General features: G+C 50.4%; 2 protein-coding genes across 7 annotated transcripts in view; one reads left to right on the forward strand and one right to left on the reverse strand.

Annotated features, from left to right (window-relative positions):
• Window positions 1-7,084: 7,084 nt before the first annotated feature.
• Window positions 7,085-24,998, reverse strand: Dusp13a (dual specificity phosphatase 13A). 4 transcript variants are annotated; one of them, XM_075949705.1, is made up of 9 exons: window positions 24,950-24,970; window positions 22,558-22,775; window positions 21,585-21,802; window positions 19,947-20,053; window positions 18,491-18,691; window positions 17,114-17,208; window positions 13,760-13,933; window positions 9,398-9,618; window positions 7,085-7,540 (listed from the first exon to the last, which is right to left on the reverse strand). In XM_075949705.1, the coding sequence occupies exons 2-9, from the start codon at window positions 22,704-22,706 to the stop codon at window positions 7,338-7,340; spliced, it is 1,368 nt and encodes a 455-aa protein (XP_075805820.1). In that variant the 5' UTR covers window positions 22,707-22,775; window positions 24,950-24,970; the 3' UTR covers window positions 7,085-7,337. The 4 variants fall into 4 exon arrangements, with proteins under 4 accessions (XP_075805820.1, XP_075805821.1, XP_075805823.1 ...); XM_075949706.1 differs by lacking the exons at window positions 18,491-18,691; window positions 19,947-20,053; window positions 22,558-22,775; window positions 24,950-24,970 and having other exon boundaries at window positions 21,585-21,771; XM_075949707.1 differs by lacking the exons at window positions 7,085-7,540; window positions 9,398-9,618; window positions 13,760-13,933; window positions 17,114-17,208 and having other exon boundaries at window positions 18,602-18,691; window positions 19,846-20,053; window positions 24,950-24,998.
• A 68-nt stretch (window positions 24,999-25,066) lies between these two features.
• Window positions 25,067-27,452, forward strand: part of Samd8 (sterile alpha motif domain containing 8) — a 52,837-nt gene continuing 50,451 nt past the window's right edge. The window contains exon 1 of one of the 3 annotated variants that reach the window (XM_075950116.1): window positions 25,067-25,286. In XM_075950116.1, coding sequence (XP_075806231.1) covers window positions 25,131-25,286 — 156 coding nt within the window. In that variant the 5' untranslated portion in view covers window positions 25,067-25,130. Of the gene's footprint in view, window positions 25,343-27,452 lie in introns of all 3 variants that reach the window. The other 2 variants (XM_075950117.1, XM_075950118.1) reach the window with 2 other exon arrangements.

Raw genomic sequence — 27,452 nt, forward strand, 5'->3', positions numbered from 1 at the left:
AGCCCTCACTTTCCCACTCAGGGAATATGGACACACAGTGTTTCTTCCGAGCCCTGATTGTGTCAGAAGGGGAGAAATTTAAGCTTGAATTCAGCATCTACTGTGCTCCCTCTTGGCACCTGCAGGTATTGCACAACTGTGGGCCAGACATCCATGCAGGCAAAATACACACTTTAATAGATGTAAGGGAAACAGAGCCGTGGATCTGAGGAAGAGAGGAGGCGGGATGGGTCCCAAGAGGAGTGGATGGAGGGGAATTTCGGTTCAGATATAATGTATGAGAGAAGAATAAAAAAAATACTCGTTTCATTCTCTTTCATGTAAAGGAAATGCGGAGGCAGAGGCTGTCCAGTACTGCCCCACAATTCCACTCACACTCCATGTAGCGCCAGGAAGGTGGGAACCAAATGTTTTTGTGTTTCTGTGGATGTGCGCATGTTTGTATGTGTGTGTGTGCATGTGCTTGTGTGTGCATGCATACATACGAGTGTGCGTGTGTGCAGTGTGTGTGATGTGCATGTGTGCTCATGTGTTTGTGCAGCGTGTGTGCAGTGTATGCGTGCCTGTGTGTGTGCAGTGTGTGATGTGCGTGTGTGTGCATGTGTTTGTGCAGTGTGTGTGCGTGCATGTGTGTGTGTGCGCGAATATGCTTATGTGTACATGAATGTATGCGTGCATGTGTGGGAATGCTTGTGTGCATGCATTCATGTGTGTGTGTGCACATGTGTGCAATGTGTGTGATGTGCGTGTGTGCACGTTTGTGCAGCGTGTTTGCAGTGTGCGTGCAGTGTATGTGCAGTGTGCGCGTGCATGTGTGTGTGCGTGGGGGGGGGTCAGAAGTCAGTGTCAGGACCTCTCTCCGTTGCTCTCCCTCAGAGTCTCTCATTGAACCTGGAGTTTACTGTTCTAGGCAGGCAGGGTTGGCTAATGAGTCCCCAGGGCTTGCCTGTCTCCGCTGCTCCTGCTCCGGTGCCGTGGTTACAGATGTGGTCCTGGCTTTTATGTGGGTGCTGGGGTTATCAGCTCAAGTCCTCACGTCTTCGCACAAGCGCTTTAGTCACTGAGCCATCTGCTCTTCCCCACAGCATTCCTTCTTTTTTCTTTTGAGACAAGAGCTCCTCATGTGTGCCTCACTGGCCTGGAACTCAATCTGTAGACCAGGCTGATCCTAAATTCACAGAGATCCGCCTGCCTCCGCCTTCCAAGTGCTAGGATTAAAGGTGTGCACAGCCACGCCCGGCTAACACACCATTTCCTGTGAAAGAGACTTTTCAGGAGTGTATGCAATAATTCCACTTCTGTCTTAATTGGGCTGAGGTGTAGTCACGTGGTTATATGTTGTAGAATATTATTTTAAGTTGTGTTAAATTTGTTTATGCTGTGGAACATTTGTTTAATGATGCAAAGATGTGTTGCATTCTTTTACGTTGCATTTGTTTAACTCTGTGAAGCTGTGATTCTTTGCCTGTCTAAAACACCTGGTTGATCTAATAAAGAGCTGAATGGCCAATAGCAAAGCAGGGAAAGGATAGGCAGGGCTAGCAGGCAGAGAGAAAAGAAGGAGCAAGAGAACAAGGAGAGGATGACCATCAGGGGCCAGCTACCCAACCACCCAGCCACTCAGCTACCCAACCACCCAGCCACTCAGCCACCCAACCACCCAGCCACTTAGCCACCCAGTCACCCAGCCACCCAGTCATCCAGCCACTCAACCACCCAGTCACCCAGCCACTCAACCACCCAGTCACCCAGCCACTCAGCTACCCAACCACCCAGCCACTCAGCCACCCAACCACCCAGCCACTCAGCCACCCAGTCACCCAGCCACCCAGCCACTCAACCACCCAGTCACCCAGCCACTCAACCACCCAGTCACCCAGCCACTCAGCCACCCAGTCACCCAGACACCCAGACACCCAGACACCCAGACACCCAACCACCCAGCCACTCAGCCACCCAGTCACCCAGCCACCCAGCCACTCAGCTACCCAACCACCCAGCCACCCAGCGCCCAGGCACCCAGTCACCCAGACACCCAGACACTCAACCACCCAGTCACCCAGCCACTCAACCACCCAGCACCCAGCCACCCAGCACCCAGGCACCCAGTCACCCAGACACCCAGACACTCAACCACCCAGTCACCCAGCCACTCAACCACCCAGTCACCCAGCCACTCAGCTACCCAACCACCCAGCCACTCAGCCACCCAACCACCCAGCCACTCAGCCACCCAGTCACCCAGCCACCCAGCCACTCAACCACCCAGTCACCCAGCCACTCAACCACCCAGTCACCCAGCCACTCAGCCACCCAGTCACCCAGACACCCAGACACCCAGACACCCAGACACCCAACCACCCAGCCACTCAGCCACCCAGTCACCCAGCCACCCAGCCACTCAGCTACCCAACCACCCAGCCACCCAGCGCCCAGGCACCCAGTCACCCAGACACCCAGACACTCAACCACCCAGTCACCCAGCCACTCAACCACCCAGCACCCAGCCACCCAGACACCCAGTCACCCAGACACCCAGCCACTCAGTCACCCAGACACCCAGCCACCCAGCACCCAGGCACCCAGTCACCCAGACACCCAGACACTCAACCACCCAGTCACCCAGCCACTCAACCACCCAGCACCCAGCCACCCAGACACCCAGTCACCCAGACACCCAGCCACTCAGTCACCCAGACACCCAGCCACCCAACCACCCAGACACCCAGCTACCCAGTCACCCAGCTACCCAGACACCCAGACACCCAGTCACCCAGCCACCCAGACACCCAGACACCCAGCTACCCAGTCACCCAGCTACCCAGACACCCAGTCACCCAGCCACCCAGACACCCAGACACCCAGCTACCCAGTCACCCAGCCACCCAGCACCCAGACACCCAGCCACCCAGCACCCAGCCACCCAGACACCCAGACACCCAGTCACCCAGACACCCAGCACCCAGCCACCCAGTCACCCAGACACCCAGACACCCAGTCACCCAGACACCCAGCACCCAGCCACCCAGTCACCCAGCCACCCAGCCACCCAGACACCCAGTCACTCAGACACCCAGCCACCCAGACACCCAGTCACCCAGACACCCAGACACCCAGCACCCAGACACCCAGACACCCAGACACCCAGCTACCCAGTCACCCAGCCACCCAGCACCCAGACACCCAGACACCCAGCACCCAGCCACCCAGACACTCAGTCACCCAGACACCCAGTCACCCAGACACTCAGTCACCCAGCTACCCACAGAGTAAGAGTGAAAGTAAGATATACCAAAGTAAGAAGAGACCAGAGGCAAAAGGTAGTGGGATAATATAAGTTAGAAAAAGCTGGCTAGGAGCTGGTGAAACGGTTCAGTGGTTAAAAGCCCTGGTTGCTCTTCCAGAGGACCAGGGTTCAATTCCCAGCACTCACACGGCAGCTCACAACTGTCTGTAACTCCTCCCTTGCAAGGGATTCTACACTCACACACAGGCATACATGCAGGCAAAACACTAATGTACATACAATAAAAATAAATTATTTTATTAAAAAGAAAAGCTGGCTAGAAATAAGCCAAGCTAAGACTGGACGTTTATAAGAAAGACGAAGAAAACTCCATGTTGGTGATTTATTTGGGAGCTGGGTGGCAGACCCCCAGCACAGCAAAGAGTAAAAAACAACAGTTACACTCACCTGACAAATGTTAGTCAGCTTCCTTTACCTTTCCCCAGCCAGTCCAACCCTGGGGGATTGGGAAATGATGCCTTCTCGGATGAGTGGGTCCCCTCTGTGCAGACTGGACAAGGTACTTGTCCAAGTGAACTACATTCATAGACAGAAGCACTGTTGAGCAATGCCTGAAAGAAAACGTGCCCCTTCCTCCTCAGTGGACAGTGCCCTAAGTCAGGGTACCTGGCAGGGTGACCTGGGCTGGACCTTAACTTCCCTTTATTTCTTTTTTAATTCATAATCTACATAAAAGTATTCTGGCTTGACAGGTCTGGATTCACAACCCCATTTTATAGACGAGCAAACTGAGACTCTGAGGAAGAAATCGGAATGGGATGTGGGTTCAGGCTCTAGGGCAGGTGCTGCCAGCTGACTCTGTCACATCTCTGGGACACTTGGTCCCAGTCCTAGATGGCTGTCAGATGCCCTAGTGTAGAGGGGCTTTATATCCCAGCTGGAGCACGGCACATGGCTCATGCTGCTGTGCCCAGCTTCATCCCAGAATCTAGGCCAGACCATATATGGCTGCATCAACGCTAGGGAGAGACAGCTGTTTTCAGTTCAACCTGGAGTTGGTGGGGTCTGGAATTAACCAGATCAGACACAGTCCTAGGTAGCAGCCCAATCAACTTACCCCCAATGCCCAGAGGTTCTTCTCCTGACAGACAACTCAGTCCTTGTTGCTATTTCTGGCTCATATGCTGTCAGCAACACCCAAAATAGTGGCTCCAGAGTCATCCTGGTGTGTTCATGTGGGCAGTCTGCCCCTGCTGCCTGGCCTAGGGCGTCTGGAGGCTGGGACAGAGCCTTCCCTTTGGCCTAGAGATCAGGTTTCAGCAGGGCACATTCTTGGGACTCTGTAGATGGAGTTCAGAATCTAGGGCTGCCTTGGGAAAAGGTAGGGAAACCATAAGGGCTCTGCAGTCTTAGTGGGAACTCTGAAGGATTCAAGGGTCCTTATAGGGGGAGGGTATCGGGCAAGCTGGTTGAGAGACAGTGCATGCAAGTGCAGCTGGAGCAGAGACCACCCAGTCCCAAACCATGGCAGGATCGAGTCTCTTTCATGGCCTTTGTTATGGGGCCAGGCCATAGTGGTATAAAACCCACAGCTGATGGTCCAGGGACGCACGGAGCTGTACCTGAAGGGGTTTCAGGAACCTCGTCCAGGATGGCAGCTACTATGGTTTGAGTCTGAAATGTCCCCTCCAGGCTCATCTGTTTGAATGTTTGGATCTCAGTGGGAGGTGCAGTCTGGGGAGGTTTGGGAGCCTTGGGACACAGAGATGTGTTACAGCTGATAGTCTACATTCTAATTTTAGCCCGAGATCTCTGCATCTGGCCTGATGTTGTAGTCACTGCGCTGTTGCTGTATAAAGACACCTTGACCAAGGCCATTTTTATAAAAGAAAGCAGTTAACTGGGGGCATGCTTGCTGATAGTTTTAGAGGATTAGTCCGTGATCATCATGGTAACAAGTAGACAGGGACGGTGCTGGAGCAGTAGCTGAGAGCTTTGTATACTGATCTTCGGGCAGCAGGACCAAACATTCAAACACATGAGCCTATGTGGGCTGCTCCCGTTCAAACACCTCACTGAGTTCTCTGACTCCTGGGCATACAGTGTGAGCGGCCTTACATTCCTGCCACAAATGGAGCTACCATTAATTTTGTCAGAAATTGCGAACCATAATAATGACGTCCTTCTTTAAGTAGCTTCTATCAGGTATTTGACACAGAAATGTAGGAGCATCAGGGAGGCAAGGGGCCAGAACCTGGAGAAATCTTCATACTCTTTGTTAGGGTCAGACAGAGAAAGCATCGGACAAGTGGGAACAGCCAGAGACGAGGGGAAAAAAACCTATCATTTCACCCTCAAAACCAGGCCGGGGCTGTGCTGTTTAGCAGTGAGGAACCCAAGGGGATCTTTCTGTCCTATCTTCCTCCTTTTCTCATGTAGCCCAGGCTGGCCTCAAACTCACTCTGTACTGGAGATGACCTCGAACTTCTGATATTTCTGCCTCTATCTTCTGAGTGCTGGGATTGCATGGCTGAGACATGCGCACACATGGTTTATGTCATACCGGATGTGATGATGTGAGTGAAAATGGCCCCCATAAGTGCATAGGAAGTGACACTTTTAGCTGTGGCCTTATTGGAGTAAGTGTGACCTTAGAGGAAATGAGTCACTGGGGGCAGGCTTTGAGACTTCAAATGCTCAAGCCAGGCCCAGTGCCGCTCTCTCTTCCTGCCGCCTGCCAATCCCGATGTAGAGCTCTAAACCAGCTCTCCAGCACCACGTCTGCCCGTACGCCGCCATGTTCCTTGACAACAATGGGCTAAATCTCGGAAACGGTAATCCAGCCCCAATTACATATTTTCCTTTAGAAGAGCTGCATGGTCACGGTGTCTCTTTACAGCAATAGAAACCTTAATTAAGATATGAGGACCAAACCTAGAGCCTGTGCACACTAGGCAAGCACTCTCCTGAGCTACATCCCTAGCCCCTGGCCTGGAAGTTACTATGTCATCTAGGCTGGCCTTGAATTCACAAGGTTAGGGCATAAGCTTGCTGCTGTGTTATTCATGGCATCGTGGATCAAACCCAGAGGTTTATGTAGCCAGGCAAGAGCTGGCCACTGCACTACAGTCCCCGCACCAGCAGTGAGTTTTTCAATGAGTTTTTCAGACTGTTCACTGATGTTCGTACACTTGTCTTTTGGAGGCAGTGCATTCATGTCACAGTAAGTGTATGAGGTGGGAGGACAGTTAGTTAGTGGGAGATGCTTCTCTCTCTCTGCCTGTGGGTCCCAGGGACTGAACTCAAGCCCTCAGGTTTGGTAGCATTGAAACTTAAGTCACTTTATTTTAAAGTAAACTTCTCTTGCTTTACTATTTCTGTGGGCAGCATGGTGTGTTAGGGTGTGTACGTTGCCATGGCATGAATGTGGAGGTAAGAGGACACCGTCACGGAGCCCATTCTCTCCTTTATAAGGTGGAGACTGATCTCAGGTTGTCAGGGCTCACGCTACAAACACTTTTATTTGATGAGCCAACTTGCTGACCCCCAAAAGTGAATTTTGGCCATGGCCCAGAAAGGATGTGACCCTTGGAATTTAGCCATGGGTGAGGGTATGAAAGGGACAGAATGAGGGAGAAACTGCCCAGTCCCCAGCGCCGCATCACACTTCCTCCTGAAACAACACTATCACTAACTCATCCCTTCCGCACTCTCTCCTCAGGGAGCCTTGTCACACCCTCAGGCTCCTCCCTCTGCCAGGCTGCTGAGTCAGAACCAGCAAGCCATCCTTAGGCTCCAGGCCTTCGTGACAATAAAGCCATTGTCTCACACACATCCTTTATTATGATGAACCTTTTATTATAGAGACAGACTGAATTTTCTTCGGCATAAAGAATTTCTGTATTGGGTCAGGGACTCCACCTGGTGAAAGTGCCACCCAGCCAGCCCTGCCTCTGCCTCAGTGGAGCCCTGACTTGATGGTAACATGTCAGGGTCTCTGGAAACAGCAGAGACTGTCATCCCTGGGGCCAGGCATGTCAGGTTGGACCACGCTGGATGGGAGGGGTCAGGGCTTCAGGCGCTCCCTGAGTCAGAGCCGCCCCGTTTCCCGCCTCAGCCTGTTGTCCAGAACCTGGAGTTGTCGGAGAAAGCCCGAGTTGGGGCAGATATCTCGGTGGGCCTGCACCGTCTGGATGGCATCGACCAGCGTCATGTTCTCGCAGATCATGAGGAAGGCCAGGACAACCGTGGCTGAGCGGCTTACCCCCATGGCGCAGTGCACCAGCACGCGGTCTGTAGGAAGACCCAACTAGCATTGGCCACCTGCACCCCCTCACCTTTGTCATCCCTTCTGTCCACCTGTCCCAACACCCTGGAAACCGGACACTGTCCTCATTGTCAAATGGGGCAAGGGAGGCTCAAGGTCACATAGCAATTTAGTGTAGGGCTAACGTGAGCACCTGGGTCCCCTCTTTTGGCCCAGAGGGGCATCCTCTGATAGCCATTGCAACTGTAGGAGAGGGTCACCAAACTTCCAGAGTCCCTTGGACTTACATCACAGGGAATACCCTCTTCCTTTCCCCTCAGTCTGCTCTCTCTCTCTCTCTCTCTCTCTCTCTCTCTCTCTCTCTCTCTCTCTCTCTCTCTCTAACCCATGAAGCCTTGTACCTACTTATGTTTTCTGAGTCTTTGCTAGGTGTTATGATTTTTGCCTAATGGGAAGGCCTCTTTCTAAAGGATATAGTTATACTAGTGACCATAATGATTGTGTGTGTGTGTGTGTGTGTGTGTGTGTGTGTGTGTTGATGTGGTGGTACACACGAGTGTATAGGTGTGTGTAGATATGATTGTGTGTGTTGATGTGGTGGTACACACGAGTGTATAGGTGTGTGTAGATATGATTGTGTGTGTTGATGTGGTGGTACACACGAGTGTATAGGTGTGTGTAGATATGATTGTGTGTGTTGATGTGGTGGTACACACGAGTGTATGGGTGTGTGTGCATATGATTGTGTGTGTGTTGATGTGGTGGTACACACGAATGTATATGTGTGTGTGCATATGATTGTGTGTGTTGATGTGGTGGTACACACGAGTGTATAGGTGTGTGTGCATATGATTGTGTGTGTTGATGTGGTGGTACACACGAGTGTATAGGTGTGTGTGCATATGATTGTGTGTGTTGATGTGGTGGTACACACGAGTGTATAGGTGTGTGTGCATATGATTGTGTGTGTTGATGTGGTGGTACACACGAGTGTATAGGTGTGTGTGCATATGATTGTGTGTGTTGATGTGGTGGTACACACGAGTGTATAGGTGTGTGTGCATATGATTGTGTGTGTGTTGATGTGGTGGTACACACGAGTGTATGGGTGTGTGTGCATATGATTGTGTGTGTTGATGTGGTGGTACACACGAGTGTATAGGTGTGTGTGCATATGATTGTGTGTGTGCTGATGTGGTGGTACACACGAGTATATGGGTGTGTGTGCATATGATTGTGTGTGTTGATGTGGTGGTACACACGAGTGTATAGGTGTGTGTGCATATGATTGTGTGTGTTGATGTGGTGGTACACACGAGTGTATAGGTGTGTGTAGATATGATTGTGTGTGTTGATGTGGTGGTACACACGAGTGTATAGGTGTGTGTGCATATGATTGTGTGTGTGTTGATGTGGTGGTACACACGAGTGTATAGGTGTGTGTGCATATGTGTACACATGCATGTCAAGGCCAGAAGTCAGCTGTGTTGGTTGCTCCTCAGGCTCTGTCTACCTTGGTTTTTTGAGACAGGGTCTCTTCCAGGCTAGGCTGCCCTGCCAGTGAACCTCACTCAGATATTCTGATTTTCATCTCCCTAACGCTGGGATGACAAGTACACATTCCCATGCCTGCCTTTTTCATGTAGGTTCAGGGAGTGACTACCAAGCCTCATGGTGCACAGCAAGCACTGTACACCTGAGCCATCTCTCCAGCCCCCATGCTGAATCATAGCCCTATATGCAGCTGTCAGGCTCCACGGTATGCTCATTAAATGGTGAGACGGTCGCTGCTGGGGTTGGTGCCACAGGCTCCCTACCCACCGGTGCTACCACCTCATCCCACCCTGACCCTAACCTGCCCAGTCCCGTCCCCAGCAGCTTACTTCGGGGAGTGTTGAGGGCATCTCTGATGTATCGAGCAACAGGCAGAAAGTAGACACTGAGGTCAAAGAAGGGATTATCATCAGCTTCAATGCCATAGTACTCCAGAGGTGTTCCGCGATAAAACTTGGCACCGGTGTCCACCTGAAACTTGCCCGCAGCGACATTCACAACATGGGTGATGCCCAGTTGGATAAGACGATTCTTGTCTCGTGCAGCATACCTGGAGGAAGGGCACATGAGAAGTTAGGGGGTGAAGGTGTACCTCACGCCTCTGTTCTCCTCCAAGGGTAGAGACTGGACCGCGAACTTCTCTGACGAGGGCAATACCCTACCGCAGCGCTTCTCACCCTGACTAAGGCTGCAACCCTTTAATACAGTCCAACCAGAAAGTTATTTTGCTGCTACTTCATAACTGTAATTTTGCTACTGTTATGAAGTATGTAAATATCTGATACACAGGTTATCCTCTATGCGACCCCTGTGAAGGGGTCGTGGCCCACAGGTTGAGAAGCACTGCTCTAGACCTTTTACCCCAGGGAACTTCCTGGAGGGACGTTTAGCTACGTGCATCCAAAGCTTTAGAAATGTGTACAGACTTTGTGTAAACACTTTCTTCTAGGAACAGATTAAAAGGAAGAATTCAAAATGTGCCAAAAGACAATATAGAAGCTGGATTTGGTGGTATTTAAAACTGAAATATTAGGAAAGAGAATTTTTTTTTTAAGACAGGGTTTTTCTGTATAGCCCTGGCTGTCCTGGAACTTGCTCTGTAGACCAGGCTGGCCTCGACCTCACAGAGATCCTCCTGCCTCTAACTCCTTAGTGCTGGGATTAAAGGCATGTGCCACCAGTGCCCAGTTGAGCACTATTTTTTGACAGAAAATGAACTTAATTACTTTATCATAGGTTATAAAGTATGGTACAGCAAACCTTTCATCTGTGGTTTTACTTTTCACAGTTTCATTTACCCACAGTCAACTGTGGCTTCAAAATATTTTTTTAAGTTTATAGGTAAACAATGAATAGATTTTAAGTTTTACACTGTCCTACCATGTTGTGCCCAAGGCTGTCATGGCTAGCGGTAGTTGTCAACTTTACCGATCTATGTAGAGGAACTCAATTGAGGCACTGCCACCCTGGCTGGCCTAGGAACATGTCTCTGGGGCATTTTCAGTTGCTAATTGATATAAGAGGATGCAGCCCACCGTGGGTGGTGCAATCCCTAGCAGGCGGGCCTGGCTGTAGAAGAAAGGTAGCTGAGCAAGCCAGAGGGAGTAGGTCATAGGCAGTGTTCCTCCACGGCTTCTGCTTCAGCTCCTGCCTGGGCTTCTACTGACAGCCAACTGTATCTGTAATGCAAAGAAAGTCTTTCCTCCTCAAGCGGGCTTTGGTCAATGTTTTATGAAGCTAGAACAAGGACAAGACTTACCCTTTCGTAAGCTACTTTAATTGTTGAGAAGCTTTCTCAGTTATAAGATTAACTGTCACAGTATCACAGACCTGTGTTCAATTAGCCCTTACTGAATATAGTAATTGCTGTCTTGTTATTATCAGTGTTACTTTCTTAATCTAATTTACAAACTAAACTTTACAAAGGTATTTATTATTAGAAGAAAAAAAGCCAGCCTATATTGTGAGTATTTGACACTGTCTTTAGTTTTGGATACCCACTGGGGGATGTGGCACACACCCCTTGCGTGAAGCAAATTCCTGTGTGGATAAATTATGAGATGCCATAAATCACTAAAATATGGCAAATGCAGGTAAACAAGGGGAGATGTTTAAGTTTCATAAGGAACCTGTGAAAATACAAGAGATAAGGCAGAATGCTTTAAGAATTTTTAGCTATGTAGTAGGCGTCATGTAGAAAGCTCATCTCAAAACAGTATTGAAAGCGATGGCATTTTTACCCAAAATAGAACTGTAAAAAAGCATATATTTGTTAAAATTCTACAAGGATTTTTATCTCTGTGGAAAGAGGAATATTAATCCATGCTTTAATTAATCCTAAAGATGTATTTGTGTGTGTATGCAGGTCTTTTCTGCATGTCCATCTGCACATCAGAAGAGAGCATCGGATCCCATGGGACAACAGTTGTGAGCTGCCCTGTGGGTGCTGGGAACTGAACTCGGGACCTCTGGAAAGCAGCCAGTGCTCTCACCTGTTGAGTCAGCTCTCCAGCCCACTTCAGAGTTAAGAAAACTCTTAGGGAAAAACAAGTTTTTCTTCTCTCTGTCTGTCTGTCTGCCTCTTTTTCTCTCTTGTAGAAACCTTGGGAAACTCGTGTTTTTCCAGAACACCTTTACTAAACAGCTCTTGAATCACTATAGTAGTTCAAAGTGGGGTCAGCACAAATGAAGTATTTATGGTCTAGTCACACAGTGGACTATTATATAATAATAGCTACATACAGAATAACATTGTGTCACACAATTTTAAACATATGATGCTGTCCATGAACACACACACTATGGGCTGTTTGTCACACAGGTGTGAGGACCTGAAGTTCAAATCCCAAGCACCTACATAAAATCCAAATGCAGTAGTGTGGGTCTGTAATATACCATGGCTCCTATGATGAGATGGATGGAAGAGACAGAAAAGTCCCAGAAGCTCATGGGCTGGCTAGCCAGGCATGTACAACAATGGACAACAGACAGAAAATGTGTTCTCTGACCTCCACAGATGCACTGTAGCAAGTATGCAAATGTATTCACACATGAATACAGATATACACGTGCATACACACAAAAAGTTCCTTTTAAATTTCTATGTATGTGTGTGCTCCTGTGAGTTTATGTGCACCAGGTGCATGAAGGGGCCTGTGGAAGTCAGAAGAGGGCATCAGATCCCCTGGATCTGGAGTTGTCATCTGCCACATGGGCGCTGGGAACCAAACTCAGATCTTCTGCAAGAACAGTAAGTGCTCATAACTGCTGAGCCATTTCTTTAGCCCCACAAGACAAAAAACAATTCAAGAATCATTTCAACTTTAGAAGGCAGACAAAAGGAGCTGGGTGGTGTTGGCGCACGCCTTTAATCCCAGCACTTGGGAGGAAGAGGCAGGCAGATCTCTGTGAGTTTGAAACCAGCCTGGTCTACAAGAGCTAGTTCCAGGACAAACTCCAAAGCTACAGAGAAACCCTATCTCGGGGGTGGGAGGGGGAAGGCAGACAAAAGGCACATCTATATTGTTTAGGTGGTAAAGCTTGAAAGAAAAATAAAGAGTGCTTTTGAGATGGGTGTAAATGAAAGTTGTATTAAGTGAAATAATACACACAGACCCAGAGAGCATCCTATGTATTTGCTCAACTGTGGGTCCTAAGTTTTACATAGCTACAAAAAATCACTTATGCATTACATACATATGACACCAGAACCAGACTAGTGGGAATGAGAGAAAGGGGAGGGGATTCGGTGGGGCGCAGTGGCACACGCCTTGTAAGTTCAAGACTAGCACAGTCTACCTAGACAATTCCAGGTTAGCCAAGGTTAAGTGAGACCCTATCTCAAACAAAAACAAAAATGGGAGCAGGGCAGTGGTGGCGCACGCCTTTAATCCCAGCACTGGGCAGGCAGAGGCGGGAGGATCTCTGTGAGTTCAAGGCTAACCTGGTCTACAAGAGCTAGTTCCTACAAGAGCTAGTTCGAGGACAGGCTCCAAAGCTACAGAGAAACCCTGTCTCAAAAAACAAACAAACAACAACAACAACAAAACAAACAAAAAAAAAAAAACAATGAGACTGGCAAGGTAGCATGTGACTGAATCCCAACATTTAAAAGGCAGAGGCAGGAGGATCTTTATTAGTGTGAGGCCAGCCTGTTCTTCTAGTGAGTTCTGGGACACACAGGGCTACTAGTGAGATTTCGTATCAATGATGATGATAATTATTTTAGACAGGCTAGGCACATAGCTTAATTTGTGGAGTGCTTACTTCGCACACACAACGATTTGCCTAGCATACACCCTGGGTTTGATCTCTAGCATAAAACAGTCGTGCTGATGTACCCTTGCAATCCCAGTACTTTGGAGGTAGAGGCTAGAGGGTCAAAAGCTCGAGGTGTCCTCAGGTATATAGGGAGTTCAAGACAACTTGGGGTACTTGATACCTTGTCAAAAAAAATTGTCAATTAAAGTGTGGCTATCCACGAGAAAGGGAACTTGCATAAGTAACTCCTTGTTTCTGAAAGATGAAACTGTATTTTGTATCTTTTTCTTACCGGTGTTCTTTTGCCATAATAAACATAAGAGGAAAGACAAATGTAATTGATACTGAGAAGCAGAGATGCCAACTGGAGGTTTGTACTGCCTCTCACCCTTCTGCCCCCCCCCCCCAGCTCCTCCGTGGGGCTCACTTACGCATCTCCCAAGAAAAGGTTGGGCCAGACTTCATTGATGTGGGTCAGTGTGGCGGTCCGACGGATCCACAGCAATCGCTGCAGCGAGGCCAGCGTGGGTGGCTGGTAGGAGGACACCTGGACTGCCCCATGAATCTTTGGCCTCCGAAGGTCCTGCTTCTGCAGTGAGTCCATCCTGGAACAGAGTGGCCACGACAGCTGCTGGAGCAGACTCCCCAAGGACGGGAGGGGCTGTGAAGCAGTACCAGGAGCCCCTGGGAGGCTGTGGGGCCAGTCTCAGCTATGCTGAATGAGGCTAGAACCTAGAACCTGTTCCCTGGGAACAAGGAGAACTAGAATTCCCTTGTCAATGCCATGGCGCCAAGTAGACCTTTCCTGAGGCTGTGGATGTTAGAAACTTTGGTCTTGGGGACCTCTGTAGGACAAATCAGTACAGACCTTACACAGTAAGCCGCTGGAAACCCCGGCTGGTTGAGGCTCTCAGAAAGCACCAGGGATGTCCCTCCAAACCCAGGCAGCTCAACCCCCACCCCTGCTGTCCCTAGGTCTGGGCCTCAAACCCCCACTTCCAGGTGCTTGATCAGAGCATTGTCTAGAGTCAGAGTAGTCCAGCTACAGGCTGGCACTGGGGAGCTGGGGCCTCTCATATGCAGAATGTCTCACTTGTGCTCTGTCCCTCGTTTCCCACGGAGGGACACTGGTGCCCAGAGTGTCAATTGAGTGACATTCAAAGACAAACAGCTGATGACAACCCTGGGGTTGATAACCACTTCCGAGTGACTTCAGTTCCTTCCCCAAACCTCCCAATTGCCAGGGGGTGGTCACCAACATATGTGTCTCCTGTAGGGGGCCTTTCAGGGCTCAGCTACACATCTGCCTACAGGCCCCAGGCTTTTCCTCCTTACCCCCGTGACTCGGGCCAGTGCAGCTGTGCAGGCCTCACCCGGATGGGGTGGGCTGTGTCTGGAGTCAGCTGGCTCAGGTCATCCGGGACCCTGCAGAACTGGGGTGTCAGAGGAACCAGAACCCGGGCCTGGTGCCGTAGAGGGAAGGGGGACCTATTTTGGCCAGCTTCCCCTGGTTCCCTCAAAGAGTAACTAGAGAAGGTACAGACTGGGTAAAGCATCTTTTCCTTCTGGTAGGCAGTGCCAAGACGGGAAAAGGAAACAGGCACCCAGGAGGCCACTGGCTTGGCCAAGCTCACCCAGCGGGTGGATGGTGAGCTGGGAGGAAGTGAGGACCGGGCTTTCTCCCTCATCCCCCACTGTGACCTCTCTGGGCAGGCTGAGTGGCCTGCCACCTACCTAGGACATGGTCTGGGGCCAGGAATGGGGGACTGGGTGCAGGGATGGGATTCTGTATGTGAGTGGAACAGTCCTAAGGCAGGTTCCGTCCAGAACACAGACGCTGTGAAGCGGCTAGAATTCCAGGTCCATGCACTTGAGCCAATGGGGGCTGGGGGTGGGGGAGAGCAAACCTGGGCTGCTTGGACTGACCAGTGCCCCTTCTCCCTGGTGTCTCTGGCACTGAAGATATACATCCCTAAAACCCTCCTGAAGATGCGGGACCAGTTGAAGAGGTACCTAGAGAACAGACTTAAAACTTGGCCAGGATACATTCTGTGACCTAAGCAAGTTTTCATTCCTGTCTTGGCCTGAGCTTCTTATGTGAAAGATTGGTGGGGTTGCCTGACTTCTATGGATTCTCTGGTATTTTGTGGGCTGTAAGAGACAGGAGTGATTCTACATAAAGTAAAGCCAAACCAAGGGACACTGGGTTGGAGGGGACCCCCGGAGTCCAGAGGAGTCCAACTGTCACTCTGGTCTGGAGCCACCATGTAGACTGCTCCAGCTCTGAGTGGAACCAGACAGGAATTTTGGAAAACCACAGGCCCCTCACAGGCCTGCTAAATTTGGCATGGGGTAAGGCTGCCCCCTGGTGGCCAGTGACTGCCAGGCAGCACAACTGTGCCCCAGGAACCATGTCAGGGGTTTAGAGGCAGTTTGTAGCCTTCCATGTCTAACCTAGATCTGTAGGGAAGGTTATTCTTGGACTTAGGGTCTCATTGTCAAGTCATACATAGGGCCTTACTTCTTGTGCTCAGGGTGTCTGGAGCCCAGCTAACCACTCAGGTCCATTGAGGGATCTGTCAGTCAGTGACCCATCCCTTAAGATTTATCCCCTACCCCCACCCCCAAAGGCAGCCCGGGGACTCAGTTCCCTTGATTCTTGCTGCCTCTTAGTTTACGGAGGCCCCCACTTGACTTGTACATCTCGGCCATGTCAAAATGAGACATGGCTGAATGTCCGTCCTGTAAGAACAGGCCTGTTCCTTCACACTTGCGCTAGCTGCTCCCTGTTGGTACCTGGCCTCTGCTTCCCCGTAGCTTCAGCAAGCAGCTGCCTCTGTGGGCAAACACTGCCGCTGTTTACAGGGCTACACACTTGTTTTCTGTTGGCCTCAGTATGGCTCATCTCTGCGTGTTCTCCGCTGCCTTCCTCCACGTTCTCCCAGGACCCACAGCCTTCAAGAATATCACCCTGTATGCCCACAGCTTCAGGCCGCCTGGGGACAGGGCTGTTGTTTGCTGTGACCCCAGGACACGTTCCTCCTGGTCTCCCCTGCTGTCCTCTCTCTGCCTCCCCTCTCCCCGAGGGGAGCACAGGCCAGGTGGGGATGATGGAGTTCTCACTAGAGAATATTGAGGAGTTTGGGAAAGGGACCTTGGGGACCATGGCAGGCAGATGCCAAGGGTGAGCCTGTGGTGGTCTCTGCCCAGCATGCATCCCTGTACCCCTGGAGGAAGATGGGCCGGAGTGAGAGTCTCTGAGTCTGAATCTTCACTGGAGGTTGCTGGAAGAAGATGCCCATGACATCATCAACGATATATGCCTCCTAGACTCAGTACATCATGGGAGATGCCCCGTGAATGGAGCATCAAGTTATTTCTGTCGTTGTAATCACTCTCATTCTTTCAGGACTCAGCAGAGCCTTAGAGTGGCGAGGTCGCTACCGTCGGCAGAGGTTTCCCCTGGATCTCTGTGCTTCTTAAGGAAACACATTACAGACCAGACAGAGCCCAGAAGTCACATCTTCCCGAGTCCACAGAGTACTCTCAGGAAGCAGGCAGTATGGATCTCCCCACTTTTCTGATGAGAAAACCAAGGCTCAGAGAAATAAAGTAGTAGGCCCAAGATCACATAGTGGTGAGAGGCCACGTTCTGAGCCTCTGGCCCATTTGGACCTCCAACCCAATCCTCACAGTTGCCCAACACACATAACATAGGCAGAGGTGCTCTGGGCACCACTACCCAGCATTCCCAGGGGCCCCTGGGTTAGGGCCATTGCACCCACCTGTGAGGAGATCCTGCCCAGGCTGTAATCGTCTCTGGCGAACAACGTGGACTGCCGGCTTCCAGTCGCCTGTCTCTGCACACTTGATGCTGTTTCTATTTTTTGATTGGAGTTTAATTATAAAGCATGCTGTCCTCTCCCTTCTGCTTCCCCCTTGCCACTCCCTACTCATCCACTGGTCCCAGGGAATGGTCAGTCCCAGGCCTCAGTCTTAAATGTTAGGCTCTTAAATGGAAGCTCAGAGGGGTTGCCTGTGCTGTGTGGCATGAGGTGGCCGGGCGGGGAGAAGGAAATATCAAGCAAACCATCCTTCAAATTCCCTTTAGAAGCCGGGCGATGGGGGCACACGCCTTTAATCCCAGCACTCGGGAGGCAGAGTCAGGCGGATCTCTGTGAGTTCGAGACCAGCCTGATCTACAGAGCTAGTTCCAGGACAGGCTCCAAAGCCACAGAAAAACCTTGTCTCGAAAAACCAAAATAAAATAAAAAATAAAAAAATAAAAAGCAAAAAAAATCCCTTTAGAGCCAGAGAGGTGCACGCCTTTAATCCTAGCACCACCTAGTTGGAGGCAGACAAATTTCTGTAAGTTCAAGGACAGCCTGGTCTATATAGTGAGTTCAAGGACAGCCTGGTCTATGTAGTGAGTTCTAGGAAATCCTGTTTTTTTTTTTTTAAAAAAAAATCACATAAAACAAAACAAAACTACCTCCCTACAGGGCTTGGAGGTGTTTGTTTAGTGGAACAGTAGTGGTTGAAGCCCCGAGTTCCATTCCAGCACTATCCAAAAGAGACAGACAGACAGACACCCCCTCCAACTCCCTTGACTTTCAAAGGTTACCCAACAAGGGCAGAAGAGCTGAAAAGGTACATGCTGAGGACAGAGTTGACACTCAAGGCACACCCAGGTGGCATGGCATGGCGAACATCAGCACATAGGTCTAGAAGTCTCTATCTGGGGGTAACTGGCCCAGGACTAAGGTCTGGCAGACACAGTGCAGGTAACCCAAAGATGTAGGGGACTACCGAGCGGGTTCATGTGCTCAGAGCCTTTATCTGGGAGCAGCTCTTCCCTTCACGGCCTTCTCCCTTTCTCAAAGATAGGGATGCCAGGGGTATGCCTAGTGATAGCCCACTGCATTTGAGATTAAATCCTCTCCTTTTAATCCAGATGCCCTAGCCATACACCCATATCATAATATCCCCAGCCCTACCACACACACTCCCTCAGCCTTTTATACATAGAACTCCTGGGAGCTAAGACTCAACCACTGCCAGAGAGCTGAAGAAAACATTGAGAATCATCCTCCTTGGCCCACCGGGGACCTTGGGGACCCATGTTCCAGAACCTCAGAGCTTGGCTGACAGCCCACTCCCACCTGTGAAGACTGAAGCCGGCAGCTGTGAGGGTGTGCAGAACGCTGGAGGAAGCTGATGAAGCAGCAGGTTTGAGGGTGAGCCCCACCCTGGGCCCTTTCCATCCTGTGGGCATCCACCTGGGCTAAGGCTGCCAATAGGGCCAGGGCCAGGGCCAGAGTGGCAGAGTGGCAGAGCCTTGTGACTGCGGATAACGACCGGCTCTGGAGAAGAGAGAACCTTCACGTTACAGGCGGGCAAACCAAGGCCTATCCTGACTGGGGTGTGTCAGCACAGGGGCCAGAGCTACTACCTAACCTCCTTCACCCTGAGTTCTGTGTACAAGACCAAGTAGCTAGAGGTGCCAGGAGAAATGAGGAGAACAGAGATGGCCTCTCTGCACAGGCCTCAGCTGCAGGGTTGCTGGGCACAGCTGTACTCTGTCTGGAGGCTCTTATGACAGAGGCGATTTTGTAGATGTCATTTCTACAAATTGGGCAATGGTGTAGCTCTGTTCAACCAACTTCCCCCAGACCAGCTGTCTGATGGGCAAGATGTTGAGGTTGGAGGCCAGGGTGTCTGAGACTCCAGGCTGAGGAAGTAGAGCGACTAGGCATGCTGCGAAATCTGCTGCTGTTGCATTTCTCGTGCCTGTCTAAAGGGGATGGCACAGCAGCGGACCTGCTGTCGCGGGGGACACATCTCTTGTTGACTAACACCAGTCACTGCAGAGGAAGTGTAGGGGCCCGGACTGGCTCTGCTGCTGGCTGGGAATTTGGTAAGTCTCACAGGCTCTTAGGAGGGACTGGGTAGCCCTCAAAAGCATGTAGGGAAGCCTTCCTTACAGCACATAGGGCTTCTTAACCCTAACCGTCCTTCCTCATCTCTCTCTTTTACTCTCTTGCCCTCTGGCCATGTGTGCACACTTGTTTGAATATTTGAGTACCACAGTGTAAGTGGAGGTCAGAGGTCAACTTCAGGCATTGATGCTTTGCCATCCACCTTGTTTGAAACAGGGTATCTTGTTTTGTTGTTGTTGATGTGTTTTTCCCTTCATATACCAGGTTCATTAAGTTCCGGGGTTCATTTGTCTGTCTCCTATCGCCTTGTGTGAGTTCTGGAGAGTCAAGCTCGGGACCTCATGCTTGTGTGGCAAGGGCTGTTACCCGCTAAGCCATCTTCCACCTTTCTCTGTTCTCTGGAGAGCTAAAGAATTCAGGCGGGAGGACAGCCTGGCAGGCCCTGGACAGGCAAGGGGGCCTAGCAGCTCGGGACACCTCAGGCCGCAGGCGGCCCTGCCAACCAGCTTCCCGTCCAGGTCCTCAGCTGATTTCTCACTGTCAGCCACACTCAGCTTTGCCTCTTCACCCTTCCTTACCAGGTTCCTTAGCTCTGGCCTGCACCCCGCAGTTGCTGGTCCAACTGGCGGAGCTGGCGGAGGAAGCCGCGGTTGGGGAAGATCCACCGGTGCTGACTTACCGCGAGGACTGCCTGCCTTAAGGAGAGCTGCTGACGCAGCATAAGGTAAGCCAGGACCAGTGTGGCGGAGCGGCTCACACCCACCACACAGTGCACGAGCACCTTAGCTGGAGAAAAAAAAAACTTCAGGTGATTGACTCCTTCCCACCAGCCAGCCCACCCAAGGGATGGTACCCAAGCACAAATTCCATTCCCCAAAACCTGCCGTGGATGCATTATAGGGCCTGTGCAAGTGTCTCAGCCTTTCTGGGCCACAGTTTCCTGATCTTTCAAGAGTAGACTAACACCTGTGTAGAACTACAGACCAAACCCTCAGTGTGACTTACAGGTGCCTTGGAGGCCAGGCGGTGGTGGCACACAGAGGTGTACTCAGGAGGCAGGGCTAGGCAGATCTCTGAGTTCAAAGTCAGCCTGCTCCACAGAACTGGTTTCAGGACAGTTAGGGCTACTTAGAAAAACACAGAGGTCTCGAAAATAAAAACAGACCAAAACAAAAGCCCCTGAGAACTAGCCATTCTGAACCTGCCTTGATCCTCAGCTCTATGACTACAGGAAGACTTTCGGTGCCTTGGAGCTGTCGTGGCCTTTGACCTTTCCCCTGATCTCGGTCTGACTAGCCCTTACTCATCCATCAAGCCACACTCAGACAGGGCTTCCCTATCAGCTTTCCTCACCACTCTAAACACAGCACTTGAGCCATTGAGCAGCTAGTCCGGTCTGCATGTGACTAGGGAAGCCGCCACAGAGACCAATCCCCGACGCGTGGTCCATCTGCCCTCTCACGTCAGCAACGCTCAGAGCACATCATAGTTTGATTAGCAGGTTCTACAAGAGCAGGTCTGGCTTCCTAGAAGTCAGTGCTTCCCCTGACGCAGAGTGAATAACAACTAGGTGATGGATGGGCAGATGAAGAAAGAGAGGATGTCACAGTGCTCTGGCTATTCCAAAGTAACGTGACCCTGACCCAATCGCTCATCACAGAACAATGAGGAAACGAAACCCCGGAGGACACTGACTTGTCCAGGGTTACAGAGCGAGGGCCATAGCTCTTTCCCCAGATGAATATATAGTAAGGGCTCCGAGGCCTTTCAAGGCCTGTTGTATCTGGGTACTTTGTTTTGTTTATTTGGAGGTAGTTTGGGGCAGACCTCTGGGTACCATGTGGTGCTTTCCCAGGGCTGCCTGTTGTGGAGTAAGAACTGTTCAGGTGACTGCGAGATCTAGCTTCCAGCTGTGCGGCGGCTCCTAATTTATTATGCCTTGGTATTTGGGCTTTCTCCACCTGATCTGTTTTTTGTTTGTTTGTTTGTTTTTGGTATGGGTTCTCTGTGTTGCCCTGGCTATCCTGGAACACAATCTGTAGACCAAAGTGGTCTTGAACTCACAGAGATGTACCTCTGTCTCCCAAGTGCTGGGATTAAAGATGTGCACCACCACCGCCCAGCTAAGTTTCCCCATCTGTGAAGCAATGTCATTAGCTAAGATGCTGAGGGATAGAGCAGAAGATTGTTAAAACAACAACAAAAAAGAGAAACAAACAAAGCAGAAACCAGGGATGGGAGGATGCTGAGGATGGAGGGAAACTGGCTATTCTCCCCACAAGTGAGCAGAATCAAATATGTAGTCCGTATCACGTACCCCCAGGTGTGCTGAGGGCACGGTGGATGAAGTCAGCTGCTGAGGAGAAGTAGGTGCTGATATTGAAATCGGGGAGGTCATGTGCTGGTACCCCCAGGTAGCTCACACTGCTGCCGTAGAAGTCAGGACCTCCCTGACAGTAGAGTCCCCCATGGGCAGCGTTCAGCACATGGGTGATCCCCAACTTCCACAGTTCAAAGCGGTTATTTGCTGTCACCCTGGGAAGGGCAGAAAGGAGACTGGATGTGGGCTGAGCCTCTGGCTCGATTTGGGGAGCGTATAAGGGTAGAAAGGTAGCTAGAATTCATCTGCACTGAGCTGGGCCTGCAACTCTCCATCCCAGAACTTTCTGTTGGCAGAGCTGGTGGTGCCACGGTTATGTTTAAATCCCTTTTGCTGTCTTAGGCAGCTTGCTCCCACCAAAGCCAGGAAGAGATTGCTTCAGCCCCCGAGAACTGGCTGCCCCTCCCTTCTTGCCACATGTCCTCTGACTCACGTGCGTGATCTAGAGTCACTTGGTCACCACGTCATACCTGCTACTAATCTACAAATATTTAGAAGTGATACCTTTCCTGATTCATCCTAGGTCAGGCTGCTCCACCCACTCAGTGTCTACAGGACGCAAGCTGGGACCAGAACTATGATCTGTGGCTACTCCATTTCATATTCCAAACGTGATTGCTTCCCAGCCTGGCCAGTTGTCTAGGATGTGCCTGAAGACCCAGGGCATCTCCCAGGCAGGAACTCCCTCAGACCTTCCCAAGAAACAAACCGAAATCACTCCAGCTCCCTCTGCCGTTAGAAACTGGTCATTGAATAGCTCCCGGCGCTTAGGGAGTGGGGAGAAAATTCCTGGCCTGGGGTGGACCACAAGTAACTAGTTCTTGTTCCCTCTGGGCCACCTCCGCTGGTAAAGAGTTCTAGGATTGTTTCTTCTTGACCTACTCCTACAACCCTGCCAGCAGCCACTCACGCATCTCCTATGAAAAGGTTGGGCCAAACTTCATCCACCCGGCTGCAAGAGGCTCTCCCCGTCCTCAGGAGCTCTTCGAGCTGCAGGACACTGGGGCAAGGTGTGGCTTCTACTTCTTCCCCTGGCTTTGGGATGGAGGCTTCAGCCATGGAACAGCCTGCCTTCCCCTCTGCCTCTGCTGTCAGCTCCGTCTTCTCTGCACCCTGGTGTCATGTCTCCTTCCCAAAGATTGGCAGTAACAGGTGAGACAAAGTGACTCAGCAAGTCCCAGGGGCCTCCAAAGAGGACAAGACCTATTTCTCTTGTGTCAACTCCCATTCTTAATGTCTCTGAGAACGTGGAATTAGACCCCAACAAGTCACTAGCTTTCTCCACCTCCACCAGTTTCTTCTGTGAAGTTGAGTATACACTTGCCCTGGAGGTGTGTTGTTTCAAGGGTTAAGCAAAAGGTTCACTGTGTCTAGCATACAGTAGGTGTTTTGAAATAGTTTAATTCATAGGTTTAGAGCCCTAGCATAGGTTATTAGGTTCTGAGGACAGAGTTAAAGCACCCAGTGATGAATGTTAGAAAAGAGCTTTGCAGGTCCAAGTGGGCTACACTTTGTGGGACCCAATGTCACAGGATTGGAGCCTACGACGGTGGAACTCAGGGATAATGTCTGAGTTGTGGGGGTTAGAAAAACTTAGGGAGACATGGAGGAAAGCATCTGAAGTGTGCCCAGAAAATGCACATGAAAGATCTGAATGATGATTCTATAACGAAGATAGTTAATTTCTTTCTTTTCTTTTCTTTTTTTTTTTTTTTTTTTTTTTTTAGGTTTTTCGAGACAGGGTTTCTCTGTGGCTTTGGAGCCTGTCCTGAAACTAGCTCTACATGTAGACCAGGCTGGTCTCGAACTCACAGAGATCCGCCTGCCTCTGCCTCCCGAGTGCTGGGATTAAAGGCGTGTGCCACCATCGCCCGGCTGATAGTTAATTTCTTAAAAGAAAAAGCTGGCGGGTCCTTATATGTCAAAGAGTGGTGAGCAAAAAATTGCCCTAGGTTTTGAGAGTCAAAAGGCCTGTCATCAGAGCCATTTTAAACAGTTTTGTTATTAATTATTAATTATTATTATTATTATTTTATTTTCCCTGAGACAGGATTTATCTATGTAAAAGCCCTGACTGTCCTGGAACCCACTTCGTAGACCAGGCTGGCCTGCAACTCCCAGAGATCCACCTTCCTCTGCCTCCTGAGTGCTGGGATTAAGGCATGCACCACCACATCTGGCAAAAGATTTATTATTTTTATAATTAAAAGTATTTTTTTTTTCGAGACAGGGTTTCTCTGTGGCTTTGGAGCCTATCCTGGAACTAGCTCTGTAGACCAGGCTGGTCTCGAACTCACAGAGATCCGCCTGCCTCTGCCTCCCGAGTGCTGGGATTAAAGGCATGCGCCACCATTGCCCGGTCCAATTAAAAATATCTTATTGGTACTGGAGAGATGGCTCAGTGGTTAGAAGCACAGACATACATGCAGGCAAACACTGAGACATAAAATAAGTTTAAACACGGTTTTGAGTGCCTGCATCTGTGTGTGTGTCACACGCACTCAGTGCCGGCTGTGGCTAGAAGACAGTGTTGAATCCTCTGGAATCAGAGTTCTAGGTGGTTGTGAGGTGTCATGTGGGGGCAGGGGATTGAATCTGGGTCTCCTGCAAGGGCAGCAAGTGCTCTAACCACTGAACTACATGTCTACCTCCATCAGAAACATTTTGGGGATGGGAGAGTCCTCTGCGTACAATGGATGTCTTGCCGTCTCATGTGGCTTCATGGAGGCCCTGAAGGGTATGAGGGAACTGAACAGATTCCTGGCCACCCTGCTCTTGGAGTCTGGTTTGAAGGGAAAGGCCACACCAAGGCGGCACCCATGTCTACCCTTCTATCACCTCAGAACCTGCCCCCAACCCCTTTAGAAACAACAAAGCTGGTCCTGCATTGTTCAAGGAAGTAGAGCCAAAGACGACCTAAAATTCAAGTTGTAGATGGCTTTAGACATGGTTTCTGCCAGCCCTAGGCTTGGGTTAGAAGGGGACATTCTGTTAGGCAGAGTAGTGGCAGAAAAGAACACAGGTTCTGATGACAACTGGGGGTTGGAATACCAGCGTGGAAACATATTAACTGTGCTGTGTCAGGCTACAGTGTTTCTTGACCTTTCTGTGTGTGAGAGATCTGCTTTGCAGAGTTGAAACAATGATTGCGATTACAGTCAGATTGCATAGACACAGAATAAAGGAGCAATAATAGTGTTACGTGGGGACTGGATGAAGAGGAGCTAGCCCCTTCAAAGAACTCAGAATCGGCTCCCACTAGGCCCTTACCCCAGTCAGCAACCCCACTGGAACTCTCCCACCTTCATTAAGACTCCTTGGCTGCCGATGGTTGGCTCTGACGCGAGCGCTTTCGCCTCCCTTCGGGTTTCCCGGTTCCCTTCCGGTTTTGTCCCCGCCCCTTCTCCGATACGCCCCGCCCCCCGAAGCAGTTCCGGTTCGGCTGGCCGCTGCTGGCGGCGGGGCGCCGACGGGGCCGGAGCGATGCCCGCGCGTAGCCGAGCTGGCTCCAGTCTGCGCTCCGGCTCCCCTTCCCGGGCTCTGCGTCTGCCGCTCGAGGCGCTGCGCTCTGCCGACGCGCCGAGGACCCCGGACGCCAGCTCCGAGCTGGGTCCGGACAGCTCGGCTCCCACCGCGGAGGTGAGCGGGCTCCGAGGCTGAGGAGAGGGGAGATTGGGGGGCACCTGCAGCCAAGGGTGAGTGAGAGCCGGGAACGCTGGGGACCGCGGGGAGACGGTTGGGGGCTCCGGGGTAGGCCGCTCTGGAATGGAATCCGGAGGAAGTCGGGCAACGAGGGGCGAGGCTCAGGGGCCTTGCAGCCCCGCTGGTGAAGGAGGGACGTGCGAGGGGTCCCCGGAACCCGGACGCGGAGGAGGAGGCGCCCTGGGCTATTGCCGTGGGTGTGAGGAATGGGAAGAACTGGCCTCGGGCCGCCTGAAACCGGCGCAAGGGCAAGGCAGCCGGGTGGGGACTGACAGCCACCTGACCCGGTGGGAATGGTGGCTTTGAAGGGCCGGGAGTTAGGGTTGGCTGGAAAGAGGGAGGGGTCGGATGGGAAGTCTCTTGGCCTAAAGGTTATAAAGAAAAAGTCCAGGAAGAAAAATAAACCCTTGGGGGATGACTTTTTCACAGGAAAGTGGCGTTCAAGGCGCCGAAGATCTCTGGGTAGTGGATGTGGGCTGTAGGGCTGTCTTGTTGAGGAGCGGGTATGCATCACCAATTCGCGTCCACGGACAAGGGAGGCGAATGGAGAGGAAGTGATGTTAGAAGATGGTAGTGATTTCTGGAAATAGAGATGTCACTCAGATTTCTCCTGACGCGAGTGGTTTATTTTTCTTTGTGCTTTCTTGAGAAGGTTTAGATGTCGGACAAGTTTAAATCTTAAGAAAGGATTTAATACATTACTTTCCAGTTTTAAAGATTAAACCTGCAAGAGGGTTTTGGATTCTTGGATTTTCAGGTAATAAGTGAAAATTGTTAACACTTGCGTACTGCTTGAGTTGACCCGCAGATTGCCACAGGGTGGAAATACAGTCCCAGGAGATTCCTGGGTTAGGAGGACATATGCCAACACTCCAGGAACCTACAGGATCTTCCTATTGGTAGCTCCAGGGTTAGGGTTCCCTTGTAAAAAATTTGAGGGGCAATTTTGACAACTTTTTCAGAGCCAGTATTCTATTTTTTTCTATAGTGCTCTAGAAAAATGAGGGTAGTAAAGGGAGGTTATAGCTGGCAGCTGACAGAAGGAACAGGTGCTTTTTCTAGAAGACGTAGTACCAAAGTCGTAATTCTGCCAGGAAAGTATTGATCCCAAAATTTGTGTTCACTTTTAGTAGAAATAGAACAGTAACGTGGCTCTGTGGAGACTTTGACTTTTAACTGAGGCTTGTGTTTGACTTTTGTGGATCATCAGGTAGGTTTTGATAAGTTGTTGGACATTTTCAAACCAAGTTTTAATTATTTTCCACTCCAACAAGCATCTACTGCTGAATCGTCATGAGATGATCATTCATTGATCGCAACAAGCTTTTAAGTTTGTTTATGTAAATGGACCGTATATCATACCATTGAATGCTCAGTAGAATTAGTAGTTTTCTCAAAGAATAGGTGAATTCTTAATTTTGCTTTTCTTGAGGCTGTCAAAAGGTAAACTTCTTTAGTAAAGAGGATCTTTAGATGAAGGATTTTATGGCACGTTACTGTTTATATTTCTGCTTTTCCTGGCAGACTGGGAACCTTCATCATGTTAGCGCTGGTCTTTTTTTGGAAGCATTCTCGGTGTGTAATACTGGCTAGCCTTTAACTCGTGATTCTCCCGTGTCAGCCTCCTGAGTGGTTGAATTACAGGCAGAGGCAGGTGGCTCTCTGAATTCGAGGCCAGCCTGGCCTACAAAAGTTAGTTCTAAGGCAGCTAGGCCAGTTGGCTACACAGAGAAACCCTGTCTCGAAAAAAACAAAACAAACAAACAAACAAAAAGAATTCTTTGCTGAGGCATCCTACCATTGTCCTGAAGGAGAGAAGCTGTTGGATGGGTCCCAGGATTAAAGGTTAGCATGCCTAGTGATGACTGTGTTTTTACTTTGCTCTGTCACTTCTCGCCATCACGTAGTTGGAAAGGAAAGTCAGTTTATGGCAGCTACCATAAGGCAGAGGAGCCTTCACTACTGCAGTGGCTGAGTTGGCAGGTGCAGTCGGAGACATGATTTTGGTAGCATTCTCATTCTGCAGAGCTGCACAGTTGCCTGCAAATGTGTTGGTTTTGTTGTCATGTCTTCAGTACTTGACTGTAACTTGGCTATGGCTGA

This window comes from Microtus pennsylvanicus, chromosome 15 (assembly GCF_037038515.1).
Source record: "Microtus pennsylvanicus isolate mMicPen1 chromosome 15, mMicPen1.hap1, whole genome shotgun sequence".
Taxonomy (NCBI): Eukaryota; Metazoa; Chordata; class Mammalia; order Rodentia; family Cricetidae; genus Microtus; species Microtus pennsylvanicus.

Bases quoted from the DNA above. Each gene is read 5' to 3' on its own strand.
- Dusp13a (XM_075949705.1), bottom strand. From the start codon at position 22,706: ATGGCTGAAGCCTCCATCCCAAAGCCAGGGGAAGAAGTAGAAGCCACA. The intron at 17,209-18,490 runs GTGGGAGTGGGC...ATCAAAAAATAG, and splicing joins GCCGGCTTCAGTCTTCACAG to AAACAGCATCAAGTGTGCAG. The intron at 9,619-13,759 runs GTAAGTGAGCCC...CCCTTCCTCCAG, and splicing joins AACCTTTTCTTGGGAGATGC to GTATGCTGCACGAGACAAGA.